Source organism: Pithys albifrons, chromosome 7 (assembly GCF_047495875.1).
Source record: "Pithys albifrons albifrons isolate INPA30051 chromosome 7, PitAlb_v1, whole genome shotgun sequence".
Classification (NCBI taxonomy): Eukaryota; Metazoa; Chordata; class Aves; order Passeriformes; family Thamnophilidae; genus Pithys; species Pithys albifrons.
In genome coordinates, this window is record NC_092464.1 from 25,413,010 (window position 1) to 25,430,557 (window position 17,548).

The 17,548-nt window shown below is 43.4% G+C and overlaps 1 protein-coding gene across 1 annotated transcript; it reads right to left on the bottom strand.

Moving 5' to 3' along the window:
* Positions 1 to 721: 721 nt before the first annotated feature.
* Positions 722 to 15,318, bottom strand: LOC139674428 (serum paraoxonase/arylesterase 2). The gene is made up of 9 exons (XM_071560740.1): positions 15,176 to 15,318; positions 11,447 to 11,517; positions 6,800 to 6,855; positions 5,792 to 5,957; positions 4,590 to 4,716; positions 3,567 to 3,767; positions 2,826 to 2,907; positions 2,192 to 2,320; positions 722 to 1,263 (listed from the first exon to the last, which is right to left on the bottom strand). Exons 1-9 carry the CDS (start codon positions 15,247 to 15,249, stop codon positions 1,105 to 1,107), a joined length of 1,065 nt encoding a protein of 354 aa, XP_071416841.1. The 5' UTR covers positions 15,250 to 15,318; the 3' UTR covers positions 722 to 1,104.
* Between the last annotated feature and the right edge of the window lie 2,230 nt (positions 15,319 to 17,548).

The window sequence follows — 17,548 nt, forward strand, 5'->3', positions numbered from 1 at the left end:
AGAGCTCACACTATGAGCAGGAAAAATGGTGGCTGAAACAGAGGTTTCTGCCAGACTGGCATCTTGCTGTGCATACTGGAGAGCACAAAACTGATTTCCAGTTTCCAAGGGCACTCAGTTCAGTTCATTGAAAGTGACTGCTAACTAACACTATTCCTAAAACACCAGCTGATGGAAACAAAGACAGGATTTTTAGCAGTGTGAGACATTATCTGTAACTGATGCCAGATAACCACGAAGGGGTTCCTGCTGCACAGCAGGAATCAGCTCTGTACAGACTGAAGATAAATGCAGAACATGCATGACCAAGGCTCAGGGGTAGTCACTGTGGCAAAGTACCCAGAAATGCTCCCTTTCCTGTGACAGGCACCAGTCATTGCTAATGCACTTCTCACTGAAGGTGCTCAGGAGATGTTTCCCACTCTTTAAGAGCAAGAAAAAAAAAGCTTCTTCAAATTCCTTTTGGAAAACTGGTAAGAAATCACTCTGAAGAGATGTCCTACTCTTTTCTCAATAGGATTAAGAAAAAAATTAGAAACCTGAAGTGTTGGTAGAAAATGGCTTGAATGGGGAAGGGGAAATGGGAGACTGAAATAACATTTATTCGCCTTCCAGTTATTTTGGAAGCATTAGGGTAAGCCGACAGGCAAACTCAGAAGACAAACACCTTGCACAGTCCCTGGGAAGGCCCAGGGGTCTGTGACAATAACACACGCCACACTGGTAGTCAGCAATTCTTATTTACAAAATCAGTTCATGGAAAAAAAAAAAACAACAAAAAACAATAAACCAGAAATCCAGCCAGCACAGATAGTTCAGTATCTTCACAGTTTAGTCATTTGCAATCTGAAATTGAACTTCAAGGTTACCCTTTGTTATTATTATGAGGTCCTCTCCATTACACAAATAAACTAATTTGTCACCTTCAGTTCCATTTCCTTTACTATTGCATAGAAGTCTCACTTTGGAGAGGAAGGCTAAAATACATCTTCATTACCACAGTTAACCTTTATTGCAACAGTCTTGTTGTTAGCAAATCTAGCAGAAACTGAGTTCACAAGGAATTAAATCCTTTCCACTGGAGCAGATCTTACTCATGTCAAGCTATAGCTCACAGTAGAGAGCTCTGTGGAAGACTGTGCCAATGAGCAGTTTTCCCTCGTAGGTGGATGCCACTGAGCTTCCCTGCAGCACAGAGCCGTTGTCAGCGTAGACACGTGTCACCACAGGCTCCTCTGAGAGGATGTTCTGGATGCGCAGAACCTGCCGGAGGGGGAAGATACATCCACTGAAATGGCCATATATGAAAATGCTCCAGGCATGGAGGAAACATCAGCATGTTATCTTAAACAAATTAGGATGACCAGTTGTTGATAATTGCAGCCATGTGATTCCTGTGATAGGGCCTTCAGGGAAGCACAGTCCATGAAGACTGATTTTTTTTAAGTGGTTGTGCAACAGAGACCCTAGTTCTTTAAGGAAGTAAGGCAATCATCCCCACTACTAGGAGACTACTAGGAACATGCATATTTTTTTCTAGCTGAAGAGTATCCCTAATATCTTATTAGTAACCCTTTCATGCTTTTTCCAGACAGAGTAAACAACTTCCCAGTATCATAAATCTACTGCTATGGAATATGGTAATTTTGAGAAATGTCTTACAGGGAGCTTCAGACAAGACTGAAATCAAATGGACACCAACCAGCCAGCTGCACTTGTGGCCAGTACCTCATTGATTTCAGAAGGAAAGAAGAATTATAGTGTCACCCACTGATGAACCACACTTGCACAGATTAGTCATTACTGTGCAGATGTTTCTGGTCACACTTTGCACGCAGTCAGTTATGTTTACTTTGGCAAAGATGTGCTGGCCCAGTCCTTAACGCAGTTCATCAGAATCTCTGTGTGTGGCCACAACTGCACAGAAAGCAGCCTGAGGAGTCCAAAGTGACTGAGCTACTGGGTAGAAATTACTCAGCTGTCACCTGAGGATCTGAGCAGGTGTTTGTTAGTGAGTATATGCTGTTCAGGTTTTCATTTGAGAGCAGAAGCCAACTCGGTCTTTGCTTTCATAAAGGCTGGCCAGGCCCTTCTCTATCTAATGCACTCAAGTTCTAGCAGGGTGATTTGAACAAAACAACTTTCTGACACAGACACAGCCAAGAGACCAGTGATCTCTCACAAAAGGCACCTCAGAGGCAGGAAGATTTTCAGGATCATAGTGGAACAGTTTCATTGCATTGGGATGACATCCTGTCCAGATGTCTCCAGTGTGAGGTTCAATAGACAAGTTATCGACCAGAGTGTCCAGCTGCAGCGTCTATCCAACATAGAGGAAAAAAAAAGAGAAGTTAAAGCTATCAGAAGTCCTTGAAGTAAACTATAACATAACAAATAGACTTGTTCAAGACTCTTATCTGATGTAACTTCGGCTGATTTTTTTAAGAAATATTTTCTCTCCCAGTTTTTTTCTTTTCTCCTGGTATGTATCACCCCAACCTCTGTGCCGTGAGAAACCTGCTTGCTGCTCTGAGCTTTCTCCACCAGCTCATTCACACCTACATGTCTGTTGATTTCTTCAGGTCTTGGTGCTCTGACCCACACTGCCTGAGGCAGACTTCCACTATGGCTCAACAGCATATCCAAGGATTCTTGTCTGGTTTCTGATGGGAGGGTGGAAGACCTGAAGCTCTGTAATGGGGCACACAGCACCTCTGCAAACCTACAGCAGAACTTTACATACGACCATGCTGACATCCCCATCTTCAGGGGGACTATTGTGTCCAAAATGCACATTAGCCTCTTTTCTTATAGCAGCACCTTACCTTCACATGAGTTAAATTCCAGTTAGCATGTTTTTCCATAACATGGACATTATGATCCAATACATCTGCAACATAGATGTACCTTCAAAAGAAAGCAAAGCACCTCTTACGAATGTATATATGAGTAAGCAGACACAAAATCTAGACAATCTGTGCAAGTCCAGCTCTACCCATGAGGAATGCCAGCCCACAGTTCTCACACAGCAACAGACATTGCAAGCAGGCCACAGGGCAGTGAAGTGAAGCCAAACATGCTGAAATGCTGTGTAGTTTCACACTGTACCAGTTCTTTCATTACAACACCAAAATAGGCCTTGGAACTAGAAATCAAAAATTATGCCCTTTTTTGTTTTTTAATTTAAGATCACTTGTCCAAAGCATAGGACTGGTTGATTCAGTCACACAGACTTTAGGACTGCAGAATGTTCCCCACTTGCAGAAACTCTGCTCTGTTAGTCCTTGCAAGCAATATACACACACTCCTGTATCAGCTGGTTGAAATGCAGCAACCTTTGATCTTACTGCCCATAAACTACCACACAAAGCAGCAAACATTACTGTTGAACACCGAGACACGCAACTTCTGTGCTACAATCACTCTGTATCACTTCCATTGCACAGGCAGCACCTTGCTTTACATGGACCAATTTAGACACCTGATCACAGAGGTACTCGGCACAAATTAGGATCTCTGGATTCTTTTGTGTGATCACACAAAACCTAAGACAAGGAGAAACTTACTTTCTATCAGGGGAAATGTTAATTCCATTCGCTGAATAAAAGCCAGCTGCTACTTCTTTAACTTCTCCTGGACTGTAGTAAACAACATTTGACCAAGTTAAACCCAAGAACATCTCTACGAACATCAAGATGAAGTCGGTGAAGTAGTGGTCATTGGTAGCATAGAAACTATCTGGCCCCATGGCTACTATATCATTAACACTAAAAAAAAAAAAAAAAGAGAGAGAGAGAGAGATGGAGAAAATTATATAAAATAATGAAATGAGAGATATGAAGAAACATTTTAGGACTGCCCAGAATCCAGAATCCAACCAGGACATGGTCATCCCACAGACATAAGGGAACTGCAATCACAGATGGTACAGCAGAGAGACACTGAGTTATTTAGGTCCTTTTTACTTCTATTTCCTTTTGCATCAGCCAGGACTGTGCAGAGCTGAGACCTGAACATGACTATAGGGCATGAACTAAAGATATGGTTGCCTGTCCATAAGCCCATGGAAATTATTCTCTCTTTTCATTACATTCAAGTGGAAAACTGAGAAGAGGCAAGTCTTGTGACAACTTAATCAATCTGGTTCTGTTTACCTTACACTCGTTTTGCAGTAGGACAGACCAATTCCGGATAGAAAAAAAAAAAGAAAAAAAGAAAAAGCTAATTGTTTATTTTTACAGTGTAGAAAATTCAGAATAATAAAATATCTGGAGATTCATACCTGCAATGACCTAAGAGTGGGTTATATGAAAGAAGGAGAAACAGATGTTAAGCTAATTCACTGGCATCAATCACAGCAGTGCTCAAGTCTAATTTAGTGATGCAACTATTAAAATCTAATTTACAGAATGGATTAGAGAAACATTGCTTTTGATTACACAGATAAGAAGTAATCAATAGGAGAAACAGGGATGCTGGTTAAAGAGGAAATATCTCATATTAATTATACCCTAAACCAAAAAATCATCCTATGTGGGATTACACAAAAGCAGCCTGTTCTAGGGGAAGATGGTACTTGGGTCCAATACCTTGTCAGAAGATCATGTTGAATGGTTTTCAGGTGTACAAGAGAATTGTCATCTTCTATAAATTTAAACAATTCTACTGTGCTTTTCTGATGGGGATGGTTCACAACAAAGAGGTACACGGTGTCATCTTAAAGAAAAAAATGGAAACAGCTGAATTCTCTGCAGCAGTTTTCTTGGCTGAGCACCCCCAGCACTGATGCAGCCTCTAATACAGAGCACATGCTGAGTTTGGTGCATTTGTCTTACGGCTCTTCAGAGGCAGAGGAACAAGTACACATATACTGCAGGATGCCTCTGAAGCTGGATCCAGATCTCCAGCTACTTTTCTCCAAGGTTTGCTCTACAAGGCACTGCTATTTCTACCAAGGAAGAAAGAAATTACGTCTTCATCCTTATGCCCAAGCCACTGGGTTTTGCAATCAGACCCAGTTAGCTGGAAGGGGGGTTTGTGGCCCAGCCAGTTCAGGCCCTTTTGTTTGTCTACCACATTCCCTGAGAAAACAGAAGGGGAGCATCCTGCTCCTTTACTCTGTGTAAGGCTGCAGCCCTTCTGCCCAGGCCTTCTGATAAGACCCCAGATTAGCCACCAGTGATTTTTCCAACATGTTCCCTTAAAGAGTGACTGTGTGAGGACACAGGTCAAGCTGAAGCAGTGGTTCTCTTAGTATCTGCAGAATTCTAATTCCCCTGATAAAATCCCCAGTGAAAAGACAGGGAAAAGGATACTTTATTGGTAGTCAGAGCCTGATGTAGGAGAACATACCTTGAAGAAGAGAACCTGGCTTGGCTAAAGAGTAACAGAGGGTTTGGTAATTTATAGACATTTGATAATTTTCTGGTTTGCCACAGAAGTTTCCATTCTGGGTACTACCAGTTGGTGAAGGATGTATCTCCTTCAAATACTTGAACCCAGTGTGAAACAGACGTAAACTAGTAAAATAAATTTTCTGTGGTTCCCAACTCAAATGTTTCCCATGTTTCCTTTCATTTTAATATACTGGACATTTTTCTGTTTCAGACAGATTGAGATTATGTGCAAATGTGTTTCCTTTAGCAGCTGACATTTAGAAAGGAGCCCAACAAAGATAAAAAAAACCCAAACTTTTTTGTCTCCCAGCAGGTGCAAGCTATTGGGGGTACTACAAAGTCACTTCTGTTCATGCTCTTTAGGCTGGTGTTTGTCACCACCTCAAACTTGTTACCTCTGTCTACAAAGGTGCTGATTCCATGAGGATTAAATGATGACAGATCAAACCCTCGGCTGATTCTCAGTTCCACTGCTCTGGGATAGTCTTCATTCAAATCCATCAAAAATATTTCACCTGGCTTCTCTGGAGCAAAGCTCTTTAATCCTGGGTATTTCAAGCCCTAGAGGATCAAAACACAAGGGAACTATTTCTGGGTAAAAGGTAAACGGGAGCATCACACGCCTGAAAATGCTGGAGTCTTGTTCAGACTCCCAAGAACACATCAGGATGTCCCTCTGCTTCAGCCTGCTGAGCCACGAGGGAGGTGGAGGACTGGCTCTGCCTTCCCTGGCAGCCCTCAGTCACAGTGCAGAGGGAGCAAGCTGTGTGCAGGACACAAGTAGCCATGCCCGAGGCACCATGGCCCCTCACTGCAGCCACATCCCATCTAGGAACTGACACACTCTGGGGACAAACTGGAAGCCAGACACCACTACAACATGGTAAAGCCACGATTTCTGCCATGAATTTTGCAAGTTTATCATTCCTTGGGTGGCTCTGGAACACATCGATGAAAACATCATCTTTTGTTTTAGAAAAAGATCACCAGCCATCCTGATTGCAAGGAAAAGCTGTAAAATCTATGTCCTAAAGGCTAAAAGAAAATCAGAAAAAATATAATCAATACACAAAATCTGATTGATTTGTTTTAATTATGGAATTCACACATCTTTTTAACATGGCAGAGGATTGGCATTAAAACATTTCAATGAAGCAGCATGAAAGAAAGTCAAGGTTATGTGGGTAGATATGTCAGCACAATAGGACACCTGTCACCTCTTCTGTGTCAAGAAGTGTGCTTCCTCGCGCAGAAGGGAGCAACAGCTAAGGCAACACAAAGTGGGCCATTCTTAGAGAGCTAGTCAGCCTTGTAGAAAAGTCTCTCCTGCTATTTTCACCTCTGACTTCTGTAGTTAAGGAAGAAGGCAAGCCCCTGTACGGGGAGGTAGCACGGGCACTTACAGAGCTGATGAAAGCCAGTCCATTGGGAAGTATGTCGATGTCTTCTGAACCAGCTTCTGCAAAACAAACAGGGTTTTTCATGTGACATTAGATATTTTCCATTGAAAAAAATCCTTTTTAGTACAACTCCAGCTCTTTTGAGTTCTCCATTCTGATATGACTGCACATGCAATGATGTTCAGTGGAAAAGATCACATTGCAGTAGAAGTGGTAGCAGATGGCAGCATGTCAAATTAGGAAATAGTGCTGTGGTTCACCTCTTTTGGGGGGCATAGGGGGCCACTGCATTGGCCAGGCAGTCTCCCACCCAGCATCATAGGCCTCTGGACAGTGTGGAATGAATCACTAGCTTCTGACAACAGTGTTCTGCAGCAAGCAATTAGTGTGAGCAATGAATTATCCAGGGCAGGACTGTACCCATGACTCGGGCCTCAGGCTTGCATAAGGCAGCTCTGGGAATTGTGCACACTAATTCTTCTGGTTGCGCTGGGACACTTCACAAACATGGATTGCCAAAGATTTAGTTAAAGCTCTCAAGTGACAGAGAACCTACTACATCTACAACAGCTAAGGGCTTTAACAGTTAGACCACACTTTTAACTGCAGGGAATCATCTCCAATATTGCCAGTTCCTGTATCTCCTGTAAGGAAACTAGAGCAATTTTAGGCTTTCATCAAGCACTCTCCATAGAGTTTTTCATCCAGTGCTGAAGCTCATTTGCTATCCCACATTTCCACCACTCCCCTGAGAAGCCTCCCCTCTCTTCTCCAACTCACCAACAAAAACAGAATTCCCCACAAGCCACTTTCCAGATGTTTATGGAAATCACTCAGAATCATCTACTTAAAGAAGTCCTTCTGTAGGTTTTCTTTAACAGAGACACCAACAACAGGCTTTTCCACCTAGCCTGTCCCATGTCTCCACACCTTTGCCTTAGACCAGACGTGAGAGCCCACATGGGTCACACCATCCGTGGCATCTCAACACGTCCTCCCAAGGAAGAACCTGCAAATTCGAGCTGGGTTTACTGTTTGCTTTTATGTAACTCCTATTTATCCCAGCAGTGATTTGGCTGGACTGTAATTTACTCCAGGACTGGTGACAAACTTTGTGGACAGGAACCAGAACCCCCAATTCACTCATTCAGAAAAGTTCCTCCCCAGCCCATCCCTAGAAAGAGGCAGCAGCACAACTTCTCACTGAGGGCCAGGGCCAGCTCCTTCTCAGCCTCAGCAAGCTCTACCCCATGACACCAAAAAGCAGAGTATCCCTGCCTTCTGAAGAGCAAAGGGTCTGAAGATACATTTTTGGGGGAGCCAGACTGTTATCTCATCCCTGAGTTTTGGTTCTGAGTTTTGACTGGGCTCATTCAGGAAGCAGACGTCTGCAATAATTTGTCCAGAGAAATTTAGAGCCTGTATTTTCCAACTAGTTTTGAATTTAGGCTTTTTCTTTTTTCAGCTTGGCTTACATTCTGGTTTAAATCACAAAATCCTTTCCTTTGCCTCAATCTCTCCACATCTAGGTTAATTTATAAAATGGGGTTAGTGGTGATTCTCCACTTCCCTGGATTGCTGCAAGGATAATAGCACAAATAAATGCTGAGAGGCTCAATTGTCATGGTGACATGAGCTGGACAGACTGCTTTTACTGGCAGTGCACACTAGTGAGTGAATAAACAGAGATATAATCATTTATCGCTACTGAATTAGTGAGGCTGCCAAGCAGAAAGATGAGCAGGCTAATTGGGAGCAGATAATTAAAAACTACAAGTTTCCAGTGGAAGGAGCGTGCTCAGAGCCCTGCACCCCATGGCTTTGAAAGAAACTGTCCAGCAAAGCACATTTCAGGCACTTCATGGCCAGGTCCTGCTATGTGTGGAAGCGAGTGAGAGCCATCAGAGGAGCAGTGAAATGCTCATTCAGCACAACGTGCTGAGCCAGCCCTGGAGAGGCAGTGAGGAGGGGATGGAGATGCACAGGTGGATGTGGGGAACCTCACAGGCTCTCCCTGCAGGCCCTGTTTTGGGAGGGCTCTGGGCTGCTGTTGCAGGCACTATATGGGACAGGAGAGTTAGGATTTATTAGGTATCAGTTACCTGCAGGATATTGTTTAATGGTATCACTGAGCCCAGCTTGTCCATTAGATTATCTGAACAAGCAGCATTAAAAAAAAAATTAAAAGATACTGAGAAAAGATACTGAGCCTACGCTAGGAATGTTGACTTTTTGTTGTGCTTTATTTTATCTTAGTATGATGTATTTTGCAGGTGTATCTAACAAAAAAATCCCCCATCTGTATTTCATATCCAAAAGCAAGACAATGTTTTGCCTGTATCCCACAATTTGTTCCAAGATGCAAGTATTTCTAACAACTTCCATAGTAGCTTCTGGAACTTTGGGGAAGTAGTACAGGAGATACAGTTAGTTTATTATAAACCAGTAATATGTTTACACACCAATAAAAATCAGAAGCTACTGTTTATTCTACAAACATAGCCTTTCCTACATATTTGTGAATGAGTTGTAGGACATGTTGCAATTTTGTATTGGTTTGTTCAATATTTGCCTCTGTGCTTACATTGCACAATATTTGAAAAGTAGAATAGATCAAAGTCTTAAAAAAAGAGAGTTACAGAAAAGATGAAATTGTGCAGAAAGAAAAGGGTCCACAATAGAATTTTCCCATTAACTCTGGATTGGCTTCACTGTAGACGCATCACTTTTAACCTTATGCATGGACTGTACCAGAGGCCTGTTCTTCTGTGTGCAGAATGGATATTTTAAGATTATTTTGCCCAGAGCTTATCCAGCTCTGGGACCAGTCTCACTTCAGAGTTCAGAAGGACTGTTTTAAACATTAAAATAAAGACAGAATGTTTATTCAATTTCACTGTAGCCCTTTAAATGAAAAGGCCCAGGAGGCCAAGAGGTCCATGCAGAAAGACATCCTTACACAAAGTCACTCACAGCAGCAACGTTACAGATCTGAGTACAGCAAAACCCGTGGTCTGAATAGTGCTACCCAGGCAGCATCTAGGCATTAGAGTTTCTTGATCTCCCTGAATAATATAACCCCCCTAAACACAGCAAATGAATTTTGGAAGACATTTGAGTGAACATGCCAACTTTCAAATTTGCACAAATCCTTTGTTACTTCTTTTTCTGCTAGACTGGACACACTGAATTAATTTTTGGTATTTTAATTTTTCTAAAGAGCCATAAACAATAGAGCAAAGGCAAGGCAAGGTGCAACGCTCAGTGTGAAGGGACAGTGTTAGAGAAGCACAGTAAGAAACAGAAATGAAGCTCTGCAAATTGATTCACTGCAGCCTCCGTGCAGAGATGGGTTCTCAGAACCCACCTAATCTCCACGTAAATGTCAGGCACCAAAAATGAGATACAGTTAAGAAATTAAACACAACTCTGTTTGTCATTTTGAGCTTTCCTTGTTTCTTCAACAGAATAATCATGTTGCAAAACAAATCTTATAAAGATTGCAACAGTGATATGCTTAAAAGGGTTATATTAATCACCACCAAACAAGCATTATTCAGAGTCTGTATGAGTAAATTACAGCTCAATCTAGAAGATCTGAAAACTTTTTCAAATGCAATTTCTTCTGTACGTAACCTCAGGCAAAGGAACTCTACATACACTCATTCATGGCAGTAATGTGACTTTACACAGATGTTTGAATGCTGACACAAGAAAGAAGCAAGATTTATGAAATCAAATCAGTGACTCAGCAAACTCAAAGGCAAGGCTGTTAAAGTTCATCCAATAACTTTTCACACATGGAAAATCCAGGCAAATTCTAACAGAATTTAAGACACTTCTGAAAATACTAAGGAAAGGGAAATCCCCAGCCAGTAAGCCTGCATTAAGTTTCAAAATTACTATTTGGGAAAGGGAGACACAAAAAAGCAATCCATTTCAAAGCTATTCATTTTATACACTGATTATCCTAATCAGAGAGAAAAAAATAAGACAGAAACATTCCTGTGTGCTGAACACATGACCCAAAGTACAAAGTCAACATTTCAACCACTCTGTTAAACCTCTCTGCAAACCAGACTATGATGACAAACATAACCCCTTGCTCTTTGAAATCACACAGCTGCATTGTGCAACCATGCTGAGCTCCTGCCTGCCATTGGCACCATGGGGTACCAGCCGACTCCTAAATCTCCACTAAATGTGGCACTAAGGTGGGCAATCCTGGTTACTATTTAGCAGCCGCTCCTTTACCATATGCCTGTGGCCTTCTCCAAAAGCTTCTACCCTTGTAGCATGTCCTGTCTTCAAGATGTCACCAGCTGACAGCCACCTGTAGGTACCTGCCTGAAGAGCCAGCACACCCTCATCTAAAAGCTAGATAATTTCCTAACTGGCTTAGCAAAGGAGAAGTGTTCACAAGGTACTTGATTTCAAGAAAAGCAACAGAAACTTCAAATATCAAAGGCAAAAAGTGTTATACCAGTTTTTCAGTACCATTTTCTTCCTGCAGTTTCTCCCTACCTCCAAGTCCAAGCAACAAACGAAAGTCATTTTGTTTTCAGGATCAGGCTTGGGAGCTGGCTTTAAGAAGCTGTTACAAAATAAGGCTGGACAAAAGCAATGCACTCAGTTATTTTAAGCACGTACCAATTCCTTTAATGAGATGGCAGTTTGGGAGGGTTACTGGGTCTACTTCCCGTGAAGCATTGAATCTGTTCCTGCAAGAGAAAATAGCAGGGTTAACAGCACACAGCCAGTTTTAAAACAGGCAACATTCCCAGTTTTTAGTTTTATTGTCTGCCACATCGCGCAACAAATCATCCATAAGATACTGAATAGGCAAAGCCCAGAACTGGTAACACCAATTGCTCCAAATCACTGCACTAGTTACACACATCCAGGGATTAAATGATTCTTCTACACTGAGTAACTTCAGAAACTTTATTTTGTTCATGAGTTTCAGGAACAAGCTTTCATGGCCCACCACAGCTGAGAAGACAAAGCAAGACAGTCACATTTTCTTCAGGTTTCAGGCACCTAAATATAGTAGCACCACACAGTTAGGATCAGCATTTCAGATGAGGAGAGAGTAAGCTTCTACTCCAACCCACTGGCTATTTTTGGAGACTAGGCCTCCAGCAGTTGCATTTGCTTCATTTCTTAGTCCACATTCAAAGGTAGATGATAGCACTGTTGCAAGGCAGGAGTACTCAGTTCTTTACAAAGAAGTAGGACTTGACAAATAGCAATTATCCTGTCCTTTCCTCTTGTCTCTTAGTACCCACTACAAGCTTTACCCTTCAGCAGTGCTTATTTCATTCACAAATGCCCACAAAATTCAGTCTCTGACTCATGCTTCACTGGACAAGCAGATACAGACAAGTACCTACACATGAGTTTCTAGTTCTCCATTTTCTCCATTCAAGGTTGTTTGCAAATCTTCATGAAAGACACCTCACTACCAGGACTGCTGTGTTTGACCATGCTGCTCCTCAGTGCCCTAAGACAATATGTTGTGTTTCTATGTAAAAATGTCAAGCTAGAGTACTAGAATATTTCTTCGCTAGAGTACTAGAATATTTCTTCTTTTTTTTTTCCCCAGAAGAAAGCATTCAACCTAACGTAGTTACTTCTCTGCATGTCTATTGCATGTTTTGAGGATACTGCTCCAATCACAGGAAATTCTGAACACAAAGATCTCATAACAAAACCTTGCCATGTTTATGCTATAAGTTTTAAGCATAAACAGCAGTATCAGTCAGTGATATGAAAAATATGTGATACAGCTGAGCACCATATGGTATGTCAGTCCTGCATTTTTTTAATCACTTAAATATGAATTGCAAACTGCTTCAATGCTGTATCACTGTCATCAGTTGTTAACATAAAGTCAAAAGAAAAGAAGAAAAAGGGTAAAAAGTGCAGAGGACAGCAGGGGAAATGAGCAAGGTTAAACCCTCCCAAGCCCTCTCTCTCCAGCACAGGAGTACTAACAGAGAACTACACTGGATCCCAGCCCACAAACAGCACAGGCGGGATATCAGCTCCCCCTTTGCCCCCGGCATCCTGGAACAGCCAAACCCACCAAGCACCAGAGGGTGGCTCAGGGCGATCCTGCCTGAAGTTTGCACTGCTGCCTGCTTAGGGCTTTTCCCTTCCCTATTTTCATCAGCTTTTCCCAGGCAGGCTGCAAGCCACCCTGAGCCAAAAGCACAGCAGGAACTCAGTCAGCAGCCAGCAAGGGATGATGATATCCTGACAGTATTCCCAGAGAAACACTTCATGGGCTGGAATGAGAGTAATTCAAAAGAACACTAGTCACAAGCCTGCAGCATATATCGAGGCTTTTCCAAAATGTGTCAGTTTATCCAGCTCAAACAGCCCTAGCCACTCAGCCAGATAGCCTAGGTAACTAACTGGCCATACTAATAACATGGTGAACCTGCAATATGTGGGGAATGCGACTTCAAAAAAGAGGATGAACTTTTACTACTTGGTGCAACCCCAGTGCACGGCACCTTTTCCCATTCTGTTTCTCTTTCCAGTTTCAGTCCTCCAACCACTGTCCCACTTTATGAGACACAGAGCATAGGCATTCCCTTTCCTTCAGCAGGAACCTATTGCATATTCAGAGACCTCTCTCTCAGTGTTCCTCATCTCTAGACTTACCAATCCTGGATCTTTGGGTTTTGGTTTTCTGGAGTTTTTTTTACAGGACTGAAAATTACTTCTTATTTTTGGTTTTGCTCACAATTCTTTTAAAAACTGTCAGCATCTTTCTGTAAGTATGATGCTATTTTGAACATAGTATGAAAACTGAGTGCCCTATTGGTACAGTGTTACGAAATGATAATACTGTGTATGTATAAATATATATGAACAATAATATATGCACATCGTTCTAAGGAAAACAGTAACAGTATAATTCACATTCACGTTTTACAAATTAACTCAGTGCTTTCTTCAGAGAATTAGCAGTTTAAAATCTCAATAGGGGAACGAGTCTAATTTCAGTTGGTAACACACAAGAATTCACCTATTTTCTGCTGTACATGCCGCAAAATACCAAACTCAGAAGGAACCTCAGAATCTTTGCTGGATTCCTGCCTTCCAGGCAGGGGATGAATAACAGACACACAGCAAAAGCAAACTACCCACCTATTCTCTTCACTGTGTTAAATGACTTTTAGAGTATTTCTTGCTCTGAAGTTGTGTGTTTCCAAGCTCAGCAACTGTCCTAAGACCTCTGCTATGCTGGAGTTTGCTGAAAACACAGTATGCAGGAAAATCCCATAGAGAGTTACAGAGACAAAGGGGATCCTGCTTCTATCAGATTATCCTTTACCAGATTCCCAATATTGCATTTGTTCATTGGATTTGGAGGAGATGTGGTGACTCCTGCTGTTCACAACACTTTGAAATGTCTCACCCCACCAAAGCCTGGAAAAGTTTTCCAGATCTGCCATCCCAGCTTGTGCGACTCCAGGGCAGGTGTGTTCTGCTACCACTGTGGTTATCACTAACACCTGAGGTGGATTTATTGCAGAATGAAACCACGTCTATGTATCTATGTGAGGTACCTGGGTCTGGGCAGGATAGCCTTTCCATAATTAGCTACAATTACCCAAAATCCAATTTGTTGGGTGCAGTTGCTTTGAAATCTGGCATGTGAAGTCCTTGTGAACATGAGCAAAATGATAATGATGTAGTTGCCTTCCAACACGATAATTCACCATCGCTTTTCTGACCTGAAATGACTATGCGTTTGGTAGCATGACATGGCTGGGTATTTCAGCTCACAACTTAGGATCACGAAATCTGTGCTCAGTCAGAGGAAACCTCATGTACACAGGGGCTATTGTTATCCAGAGGTCAGCTTCGGTAGAAAATAATGCAAGTTTCTGACAAACTGATTTCCACTTACTGTTTGGCCAGTCAGCGGGAGATGAGGTAAATTTGCAGATGCCGTTTTTTGGCACATCCTGGCTAACTGCAGTCTCTGTGAAAACAGAGGTACCGGCCCCTTACCCCACAGCACCCTCTTCCTTTGGCGTCCTTGCTCCCAACATCTTCCTAAGGAGGATTTCACATCCACTCACTGCAAAGGGCACTTCCGTTGCACAAATGCTCCCAAAGTTAGTTTATGAAGAAGGAGGATGAAAAGGGCATCGCAGTGCCTGTTTTTCCTCGGGGGAAAAACGGTTCCCTTGATAATGATGATGATAGTGATGATGATGACCAAGAACCCTTCCTCTCTGACTGCCACTACGCTTGTGCTAGGGCAGGTGTTGGCTGAAGTTGAGCCCCAGACCGGGAGCCCGGTGCCCCCCGCTCCCACACCCCGCACCCGCTCCCAAACCCAGTAGGGCGGCTCACCGCAAGGCCAGCAGCCGCTCCGACACCAGCGCCGCCGCTATCCCGACGAGAGCCAGCACCAGCAGTCTCCCCATGGCCGCTCCCGGCTCCGCGTCCCGTCCCGCCCCGCCGTGCCTGCCCGGGCCGTCCCCGGCCCCGGCGCCGCATTCCGGCGGCAGCGCCCCCGCCCCGCCCCCGCTCCGCGCCCGCCCCGCACTGCCCTGCACCCGCCCCGGTCTGCCCGCGCCCGCGGCACCGCCCGAGCGCCGCACGGGGACACGGCGGCCAGACAGCGGCCCTCTGCAGGCTCCGTGCTACAGCTCCCGTGGGAAAGGCAGGTGGATCATGTTCTAGCTCTGTTGCGGGGGGAAAAAATGTTATACAAAAATAAGTGTTTCTGACCAAGACTGATGCAGAATGTGCAAGTACTGACACTGACACTAAGGTGTACACTCTAATACACATACCAGAGTTTGCCCCCAAAACGATCCTTCCTCCACTGTCATGCTCCCACCAACAGCCTTCTTCCAGCTGGACAAGGGCTACAGAACCCGCTTTGGGGCTCTGGCTCTATGCAACAATCTGCTTTTGCATCTTTTGCAGCACTGGCCTCACTGGGCTTTTACTTTTTGGGGGAACACACCTTAGGGGTGAATGCCTTCTCTTAGCAATTATCTTTCTCTTCCCTGCACAGTGAATGCCCTCCCTTGCAACACTCACATTCCTTTGCATTTCACTGAAATCACTCTTCTTCCCCTTGCCACTGAGGCCAAGCAGATGCACCACATGAATTAACACTTAAAATAAAGTGTGCAGGAGGAGGAGGCACTCTGAAATACCTTTTCCCCTCAGTTTTGCTATATGCCTTTTCCTTTTTCTGGTCCTTGATTGCTTTGGAATTATAGGTAGAGGAGGTTTTGTTGGGAGGAATGCAGGGGGTTGTTGTAACCAAAGAGCAGCACCCAGCACTTGGCCCATGTTGAACCTCATACCATTGACCTCAACCTGTCCAGATCCCTCTGCAGAGCCTTCCTACCCTCCAGCAGGTCAACACTTCTGCCCAGCTTGATGTCATCTGCAAGCTGTGCAAGCCGACTGAGAACACGCTCAATCCCCTAGTCCAGACCATTCATTAAGATATTAATCAGGACTGGCCCCAGTACCGAGCCTGAGGAACACCGCTAGTGACTGGCTGCCATCTGGATTTAACTCCATGCACCACCACTTTCTGGGCTCAGATGATCATCTCATATGGCAACTATATCATAGCTTCTTCTGCTGTGTAATGGCTTCCTGCCTACCCTGCTTGTTGTTCATGCTGCATGCACTGGTGTAGAAGCACTTCATTTGGGCTATTGATCCCACCATCTTTTTGGCGGTAGAAGCCCTAAGCCCTGCATGACCATTTTCACACACTTCTATGATTTCTAACACACAATAACCCCTGCATCTTTGCTGCTGGATCGATCTCCATCTGTCTCCATTCCCCTGCCACTGAGGCAGCAGACCAAAGGAACTTGCTAGCACGCCATCCATCAAACATTGGTGTACTACTCCAGACCTATCTCTAGTGAGCCTGATTTTATCTCCTTACTCCTTCAAATCCAGTTTAATGCTCTTCCATGAGCCCTTCTAACTCCTGTGCAAAGATCTTTTCCTACTTTGAGACAGGCATACCCTGTCACCAAGAGGCCTGGTGTCGTGTAGATTGACTCATGATCAAAAACCCAGATTCTGCTGGTTTATGTAAGACTGGTTCTATAGCTCAGGTTTCACAGCACCACTTTACTAGCATGGTATTTTTCATTTATTTATTTACACCACAGTTTAAATTGCAAAAGCACCTATGCTGCTTACTGCCTGAGACTCAATTTTGGCACAAAGTGGGTGCAATTTATCTGATAAACTGTCGGTGTCTGCAGGGGAGATGAAGACATCAGAGCTGGTCATAGGATTGCAAGAGTGGCCATACTGTATCAGATCAAGTGTTCCTCTAGCTCAGTAGCCAGCAAAGACAGTAGACATGGGCTTAGGAAAAGTAAAGAAGTAGGGGGAAAGTTGGATAAATCCCTCAGGTTTTCTTTCCCAGTTCCTAATTCTTTTCAGCTCAGTATGATGAGGTTTACCTCTTCAGTAACTCTTAATTAATCTATCATTCAAGTACTTCCCTGCTTTTTCTTGAAGTGAGTTGTGATTTTATTATATTTTGGCTGATGTCAAACCACCTAACCACCCTGTATGGTCATGGCAGGAAAACAGTCACTTTGAGGTAGCAATTCATATGAAAGGTGCCTAAAATAGATACAGAAATCTTTCCTAAGGAGGGGTAATTTCTCTCCAGTTATTGGAAAGGAATCTAGAGTGAGTAATTCAAGTGCAGAAATCCGCTCTGTG

What these genes read in the sequence shown, in the direction of transcription:
- LOC139674428 (XM_071560740.1), bottom strand. Translation starts at nt 15,249, where the DNA reads ATGGGGAGACTGCTGGTGCTGGCTCTCGTCGGGATAGCGGCGGCGCTG. An exon ending in GAGCGGCTGCTGGCCTTGCG is followed by an intron (nt 11,518 to 15,175) that starts GTGAGCCGCCCT and finishes TTTCTCTTGCAG; the next exon opens with GAACAGATTCAATGCTTCAC. An exon ending in CAACATGATCTTCTGACAAG is followed by an intron (nt 3,768 to 4,589) that starts GTATTGGACCCA and finishes TTTTTTTTTTAG; the next exon opens with TGTTAATGATATAGTAGCCA.